This window comes from Necator americanus, chromosome III, assembly GCF_031761385.1.
Source record: "Necator americanus strain Aroian chromosome III, whole genome shotgun sequence".
Taxonomy (NCBI): Eukaryota; Metazoa; Nematoda; class Chromadorea; order Rhabditida; family Ancylostomatidae; genus Necator; species Necator americanus.
Window position 1 is genome coordinate 29745591 of NC_087373.1, and position 8605 is coordinate 29754195.

Here is an 8605-nt window from a genome sequence, read left to right on the forward strand (position 1 = left end):
CGTGAAATCATCATACACACTTCAAAAACAAAGCAAAAACTACTTCTACAATTTTGTTAATCTTGAAGTACTACAGCGAATACTTTGGACACGTAGTTCCCTTGAAAATATAGTCTTTTCTTTTTTTCGAGATATTCATCGTTCATAACCTTACCAATATGATCTTATGATTTATTATTCTTGTTTCTTCTTCTGTAAAAGTGCTTTTATTGTAATTCTCCCATTTGTTAGTCTTATGCAATTTTTTTCTCTGTCATTTCTGGGTAAATCTTCGTGCAATTACTTGTTTTATTGATTATGATATAATAATAAACTTCTAACCTAATTATTCAATTTAATCTTAATTTAGTGCTGAATTGTGCTGTAAAAAAGACAAAGTTTCCGGTGTTCATCAATATGCTTAGCACGTGCCAAGGCGTACCACTTCAATTCAGAAACGTAGGAATTCAAGAACGGTTCCCAAAGTGATGTGCAGAGGTCAACCAATGTATCACGTTTGTGTTCTTATTTTTCCAGATAAGTCAATTTATCGACTCCGAGTGGATGAAAGGCCTGGTTTGACCAAGGCAGTTTCGAACTATCGACTTTGCACTCGCAGTTCAACCTCTTACCACCTGCGCTCTACCTGCCCAAATAAGATCTTTTAAAACACCTAGTTCTTTAGTTTCCATATAAAGATTTTTAGTAGGAGTAAAAATTTTCCATATTTTTTTCTGGTTTGACGTTCAGTCTGAAAATATGGGAATTATGCTATGAATCTGACAATGTTCGGTTCACTCCTCGAAAAGATAATGTTAAGGATTTAGATTACGAGTATTAGCGTCATTACATTCAATTCCCCTTAATCGTCCTGAAAAACGACGTGTGAAGGCACGTGTTCCTGTACGAATTTACCTACGAGATCCTCTACAACTCCACCTCGTGCGCACACGCTCCCTCATCAACTTATCCATTGGTTTTACTAGGATAGGGAGCCGTGGGAACCTAACTAATTCTCGTCCGTTCGCTCGCAGACGCTGCGTTTGCGTAGGGATTGCACAGAAGGTACTTCGTAAGATACCTAACTTACCTTCTAGATACCCTGATATGCTTTTAAAACCTTATTTGTTGAGAAAACAAGAGATGCTTTCGTTAACAAAGATAACTTTTTAATCCATAGCTCACATAAAACCTTGCTTTATGTATTTATTTTGACAACTAAAGTAGGAACTGGTTGTCTTTTTCTTCTGCTGTCCTCACTGTCATCATGCAAAGTGTAAGCAAAAATCTCGATGTAATCTCCTAAGAAGATTTGTGCAGGAAGGACGTCTCGCACGTAGTTTTCAAGACGATTAGGGAAATTGAGCGGGAACGCACTAATCCTTGTAGTCTAAACCGTTAACTATGCCTTTCCTGGACACATCCCTAACATTGTCAATTTCGTAGTATTCAAGTCCTCTAATGTAGTATTCGAGTCCTCTGATAGTCCAACGTTCTCATTAAAAGTTTTATCCATACTAATTTTTTATTTCTTAAACTTGTCTTTGGATTCAAATCTTCAAAAAACCAAACCTTCTCCTATACCTCTTATTTCTTAAATTATTACATCCCGTATCCTTAAAATTGTGATAGCTACATATAAAGAAATCTAATTTTAGTACAGTAGGCAAATTATGAACTTCAGTTGTATAAATGAGGTTAAATTTCATTGTTTCAGATCTTCAGGACGAATTCGTCAATAGATCAATATCAACATCGCGTTCATCGCAAGAACAAAGAAAAACAACACAGTTTTTCATTATGTCCGTAGAAATCCGGGCAGTGCGTCGCTATCTTCGATTCTTTTAAAGCATGTGCACTTTTGATTAGCACGGTATCACGTCGCGTTTGCCTAATTGCATTCAATTCAAAATGGATTTCTCGTGATGAACACTAACAAGTAGAGTGTGTGCTCATTAACTGTTGATAAATGAATCCGCATTTTTATGATTACGGATTTAAAGAATGATTTTATGCGGGAGGGGGGGGGTTAGGTGTTTCAAAATGTCATATTTATATGTTATCTCCTAGACTCTGCTATTATCAAGCACCCAAACATCTCAAGCAGCTATTTTGACATATTTTTAAAGACGCTTCAAAGTAGCTCCCAATTCTGGTGGGCTCATTTTGCTTTCGGAAGCATCAACAGTTTTTTTTCTTGAAGATTTGTAGACCCAGAATTAGCGGTCAACTATTTTTACAAGCGATTAGAACAGAATTCACTGAGGTCCCTATTGGAAATTTTCTTTTGTGCTGTGATCGCTCTGGAGTAAATATTTTCAGCAGTGTAAAGAGTTTTTTCTATCAAAGTAATTTTTGGCGCTTTTTCCTCCCAGAAACTGTAGAAACTGTTGCGCGATAATTTATAAGACGTTACTAATTTATCAAACACGGCAAGGGGTGGCGCTCAGACTATATCCGCTTCAGGAGCGAAATACAGTAATCGTTTTAATGTCAACCTGGTTTTCTTTTCAGTTGATTTTATTTGAAACACGCGCACCGAATTTTCTTATTCCAAGAATACTTACTAAAACTTGGTGAAAAATGGTAAATAATAATAATAATAATAATAATAATAATAATAATAATAATAATAATAACAATAATAATAATAATAATAATAATAATAATAATAATAATAATAATAATAATAATAATAATAATAATAATAATAATAATAATAATAATAATAATAATAATAATAATAGTAATAATTCTACCTCGTTAGATCCCACATAATTTTTGGTGTGGAAGTAGTGGGACAAAGAATGCTTTGTCATTAAATCTAGTTCTGATCCGTTCAAAGGTTTTGAACATTTTCTTAAAATTGGTACCTGCAATTTTCCGCAGAAAAGATATCGGGAAAACATTTAACGTTGCTACTCAGAACATTCCGCTGATTGAAGAACTTATACGATCTGTCGTCGTATTCTAATTGACTCCTACTGACTGTTCAAATGCTGTTTTCAGGATATGAAGAATTTCTCAAAAAAGTCTATCACGAAATATCTGGGACCATTCCTACTACTCAATATAGTTATAGGCGTATTTACATACCTATTCAACAGTTCAAAGAAAGGTTTACTTCTTTCTACTTATGTTACTTACTCATACACTCCTCCGACACTTTTTGACTTATCAAAACCCTTGGCCTCGCTTTTTCACATAATCACTACACAACCATCTTTTTCCGCCCTTTAGTTTGGAACAGATCGACCAAAACATCTAATATGGCAGTTTATTTATTTATTGATTTGCTCATTTATTCATTTATTTATTTACTTATTTATTTACTCACTTACCCATTTATTTATCTACTTATCCATTTATTTATTTACTTATTTATTTAACTAAGTTATTTATTTATTACGCTCACTGGCGACTCAAGAGGATGTGAGAAGGGCAGTTGAAGAACTCTCGTACTCCTTGACGAATATATCAACACATTGACGTTTTAATTTAATTTCAAACACATTTAAAACTAAAACTTAGCACATTTTTTCGATTGTTCGACTTTATTCTTCCTGAATTAACTTGGAAATATGCATTTAATTACAATATCGTGGAACAAATGAAATCTCATGGCACATTGTGGTACGAGTCAAGAAAAAAAAACAACAATAATGAGTGACCTAATTTTCTGGAGAAAAACCATGTCGCATCCGAATTTGTAATTGATTTTGTGCGTTTTTGCTGCATGACATAAAAAAACCACTTATCGTATTCTATTGACAGGAGAGAAGTCCAGATTTAAAAATCATGTGCTTCCTTCATTAAATAAGGAAAAAAAGAAAAATAGTAGATTCAGTCTTGAATTTTCTTCTTCAAAATTGTTGAGGTCTATTTCCCTTAAAGAATCAAGCTTATGCGATATTTAATTTTTTTGACTCTCAAAAATAGTAATTTTCGATGAATTTCAGACGACTACGACCTTGTTCAAATAAAACAAACTATATGTGGTGAAAATATAACACATATAATGCACTGCGTACCGCACTATGAGCAATTATTTCGGCACAAAACGTTTTCTACTGGTGATCGGAAATGGAATGCTACAGCTTTGTCTCTGACGGCTTCATATGATTATAGAACCTACTCCGTGGTTACAATCCAAGCAGATGGTTGGTTTGGGTAGGTCCAGTGAGATTGCGGTACGGTAAATTGCTGCCACAACGTAAGATTCTTACTTTTGTCTACTAAGTCTACTACTGGGAATAAATTACGGAGTAGGAGGAATCATGAAATCATTTTTTATATTTAAAGGAGGTGTATCAGAAATTTCCGGCATTGGGATCTTTCTACGGATAGGCAGAGGTATAGGTACAGTTTATGAGCATGATCACCCTCATTCACCCTACTAATTCAGAAGAAAGCGCAAGAAACAATCTTGTATGATCTTCCAACGACGCAACTTAATACAGGATAGAACTCGAGAAATTTCATCATCGTCCAGTGTACGCAATCCAACTGATATAACCGTAATGAGCAGCAGAAACTGCACTATCCGCACAATCGTGGGCGGGTTGCGGATTGCCTTCGTTCTATTACCGTAAAGAGTTGCATCGTTGTGGAGATGGGATCAAACAACGCTGTTTCACGTGACTCATGGATTGATGCATGGCGTTGACCAATTCCTGTGGGGATACACTTACGCGTTCGGCTTTATTTGAAGAGCGTTAGAGATTCGTGAACCTCAAACGTGTAGCCTTAAAAAGACCTGCTGGCGCTAGTCGATACAGTCAGTGTTTTCATTCTCCCAGGCAAAGTAGGTAGTAGTAGACAAGTCTGATACAAATTTATCGACTCCTGAGGGATGCTTGGTTGGCACTGGACACTGACCGGTTTCGATCGTGCGACCACAGCGGACCTCTTGCTGACTGCGCTATACCAGCCCTAACTTCACCCTTACCTTTCTTATTCGTGAGCATTTTGATCACCACGAATAAGCAATGTATTTATAAGGTGATCAAAAATCATTAATTTTATGATACGCTGCCTTCAAGAGAAACGGAGGAAGTTCTAAACAAGAATAGAGGTGGTCACTGGTCGCTTGGAATGGTCCCTACCGCAGGCGCAGCTCTACTCGTCTCTGCAGAACGAGTGGAAGTAGCGATCATACCATCTTCATCGTAACCGTAGGCACCACTGCGCCACTTCGAACGCAGCTATTTACGGAAATTGCACTTAGTTTAAGGTCCTTTTAGAAAGGAGTAGAAATTTTGTTTTAACACATATATTGTTTTCTGTACTTTATATTCCAAAAGTTTTCAGATAGAAAGGAGTATGAATATTTTAGACGAAACATGTACTGCCGATATTTTGACGGAAATCGTCAGGAAATCTACCCTTCAATTCAATCATTCGTATTTCCTGAATTTGCCGTTCACTGCTGTAGTCGTAGTGGTGCGCATTATTTAAGCGTGACAACGAATCCGAGCGATATTGTCACTGAATATGCGACAATAATCGACAGGCGTAAAGACGGTAAGTTTAGTGCATTTTTGCTTAAAAAAAAGAAAGCGCGCAATTTTTGTAGCTCAAGGTACGGCATATACTTACTTAGATACTTAGATGGCCCGTCTTCACTGGACGTGCGAGCCCAGCATCTCTTCCACTTGTTTCGTTCCCTCGCCACTGTTATCCAAGATATTCTCAAGTTTCGTGAGTGACGTTGACGAGGTCCTTGAGCCGTATCCAGCTGAGCTCTCAGCTGGTCCATCCGTGTAGCGAACACGTCACCCCATCTCGTTGGCGGTCTTCCTCGAGGGCGTTTAGCATCTCTTGGGATCCACTCTAGCGTTCTTTTAGTCCATCTATCGTCGATTCTTCTCATGATGTGACCGGCCCATCTATGCTATGTTTTTGATATATATTCCGATGAGTCGCGAAGACGGGACAATCCTCTTAAGTCGGAGCTGCGAAGAACTGCTAGGTGTTTCCTGCGCCGGGTAAACTTTAGCACACATCTCTCGAGGCCTCTGCGGGTAGTGATTAGTTTCCTAGATGTGGCAGCTGTGTCTGTCCACGTCTCCGCTACGTAACAGAGCAGTGGAAGAACTGTCTAGTCAAACAGATGAGCACGGAGATCTTGGTCCGTCAGTTGGTCTGCAGCTTCCCTGACGGGTGCGAATGCTGGTATCACCCTTCTATTCAGTTCTTCCTTCAAGTCGTTTTCAATATTCATAGAACGTCCGAGGTATACGTATGACGAAGTTTCCACGATTTGGTAGCCTTCAAATTGTACTCCTCCGTCCTCGCACTAGGCGTTCTTTATGAACTGTGTCTTCTTTCTGTTTATTCACAGTCCTACTCTCTTCCCTGCCTCGTTCAGTTCGCTGAGCATCGTTTCTGCTTCATCGGTACTGCTCGAAAAGAGAATGATGTCGTTCGCGAAACAAAGGTTCGAAAGAAATCTCCCATTAACACGTGTGCCCCTTTCCTCCCAGGAAAGTGATTTCATTATCCATTGGAATGCAGCGTCAACAGCTTCGGCGATATAGTATCGCCTTGTCGTACCCCCTTTCCGATGAGTATGGTGAGGAGGCGGTGGAAAAGCCGTATCCTCGTGGTGCATCGATCGTAGCAGTTGGCTACTGTTCTCACATACGGCGCGTCCACACCTTGATTGAACAGCGCTGAGAATATTGCATTCGTTTCTACACTGTCGAAGGCTTTCTCATAGTCGATGAAGGTTAGAACAAAGGGCAAGCGGCATTTCCGGCAAACCTCTATGATCCTCGACGCGGTCTGGATGTGATCCAAACAGCTGAACCCCTGACGGAAGCTTGTTCTTGAGGCTGGGCTTCATCCAGCGTCCTAGATATGTGCGTGAGGATGATCTTAGTGAATACTTTGTATGACACGCTCCGCAAGCATATCGGACGGTAGTTTCGAAAGTCCTCTCGGTCATCTTTCTTATGGATAGGAACGATTCGTGAGGTCTTCCACTACTCTAGGATCCTTTCTCTCTGAAGGTAGGATGTCATGTGCGCTGCTAAGATTACATGAAGTGGATGGCCACCAGTTCGAAGAAAGTCTGCTGATATAAAATCAGGTCCGGGGGCTGTGCTAGGTTTCATGCTCTTGATAGCGACTCGTACTTCCGAAGGGAGAATCTGTGGTGGAGCTTCATCAGTGGGGATGATCGAGCTTGGCACGTGAGTTGATGAACGGAAAAGGTTCGAGTAGAACCTCTCCGTAATGATTTCCATCCCACGACGAGAAAAAGTGCTAGTCCCATCTTCGCTCAGTAAGGCTGCCAGCGGAATATTATATTCGCGGAAATCCCTGCGGCACTTCTTTAGACTCGTTCTTCTTTGTGCTGCTTCCAGAATCTTCTTCTGCCTGTACTTCAAAAGATCCTCCTGCAACGCTTTTCTGCAGCTAGTGTTTGCTACTAACCGCTCAATGTGCGATGCATTTGGACCAAGCCTCAAACTACTTCTTTCTTCCAACGATTCTTTTGTTGGCCTTTCAAATTCAATACAAGTTTGTCGTATGCGGCTTCGAGGCATGTTCAGCACAGGCTCGTAATCCTCTGAGCAGCATCTCTGGTCTGGTCCACGTTTGGGTCCTCCTCAAAGTGCAAGTCACCTTGGGACAAGCAGTCCTTGAGTACGCAATCGTCGTAGAAGACTTTTTTTCTCCTTCATTGCCGATAGCAGATGTTCTTTTTCATCGTGTAGCTAAGTCGTATTTCGCAGGAAGGGGACGGTGGTCAGAACCACTACAAAAGGATGGTACTACCGAGGCGTGAAGTAGACATCACCTTCGGCTGGTGAGCAGGTGGTCGATCTCCGCACGAATCGCGCCATTGGGGATTCCCATGTCCACTGACGATGATCTTTCTTCATGAAAAGAGAGTTCCCATGAAAGGTGCGAGCGGCGGACAATAGCCCGGCGAGACGACTGCCATTTTCATTCCGGTCCCCTGGTCCAAATCTTCTGATCATGTATTCCTCTTCCGTAACCTTTCTTAGTTTTGCGTTGGAGTCTCCGACAACGAATATGTAGAAGGAGTTCTCGTTGCGGATTACGTATTCCAGCTACTCGTCAAACGCGACCAATTCGGAATCACCAGCTGCTGATGCACGTGAGTAGCAGTTTATGACAGGTTTTTGGCGCAGAGAGTGAAGGCAAAGAATGGCCAGACGAGTTGACAAGATCTTGTGTGAATCGACAAGACAGGACGACAGATGGGTGCACAACAAAACCAACACCGCCTACATTTCGCGAAGGAACCTTCTCTCCACGAGTGACGAGTGTATCGTCATTCATCTGCCGTACATCGCTCCTTCTGCACTTGGTCACCTGCACAGCAATCACGTGAAATTTGATACGTTCTGCAGCTCCGAGAAGGGCATGTAGGTAAGCCACTCTGGACGCTGTCCTCGCGTTGTAAGCACACAGTCTGAAATAGTCTACATGGCGAGTCGTGCGTATGTCGCCTTGGTCCAGAATCAATGACGTCCTGAGCAACCTGAGATTTGATAGCCTCTCACCGGTCGCCATACCGCCATAGGGCCCAGTGTGCAGGGTACTGAGGCAGTGAATATGCCGGATTAGCAACAAGACTTTTCCCCAAACT

The 8605-nt window shown here is 40.7% G+C and overlaps 3 protein-coding genes across 3 annotated transcripts; all 3 read right to left on the bottom strand.

Moving 5' to 3' along the window:
- Positions 1-1177: 1177 nt before the first annotated feature.
- On the bottom strand, positions 1178-5851 carry RB195_011392 (uncharacterized protein; the record flags this gene model as incomplete). The annotated part of the gene is made up of 3 exons (XM_064192780.1): positions 1178-1369; positions 2547-2734; positions 5578-5851. 3 exons carry the CDS (start codon positions 5849-5851, stop codon positions 1178-1180), a joined length of 654 nt encoding a protein of 217 aa, XP_064050363.1.
- A 1114-nt stretch (positions 5852-6965) lies between these two features.
- On the bottom strand, positions 6966-7532 carry RB195_011393 (uncharacterized protein; the record flags this gene model as incomplete). Its single annotated transcript, XM_064192781.1, has 1 exon — positions 6966-7532. One exon carries the CDS (start codon positions 7530-7532, stop codon positions 6966-6968), a length of 567 nt encoding a protein of 188 aa, XP_064050364.1.
- Positions 7533-8091: 559 nt separating this feature from the next.
- Positions 8092-8529, bottom strand: RB195_011394 (uncharacterized protein; the record flags this gene model as incomplete). The annotated part of the gene is made up of 1 exon (XM_064192782.1): positions 8092-8529. One exon carries the CDS (start codon positions 8527-8529, stop codon positions 8092-8094), a length of 438 nt encoding a protein of 145 aa, XP_064050365.1.
- Between the last annotated feature and the right edge of the window lie 76 nt (positions 8530-8605).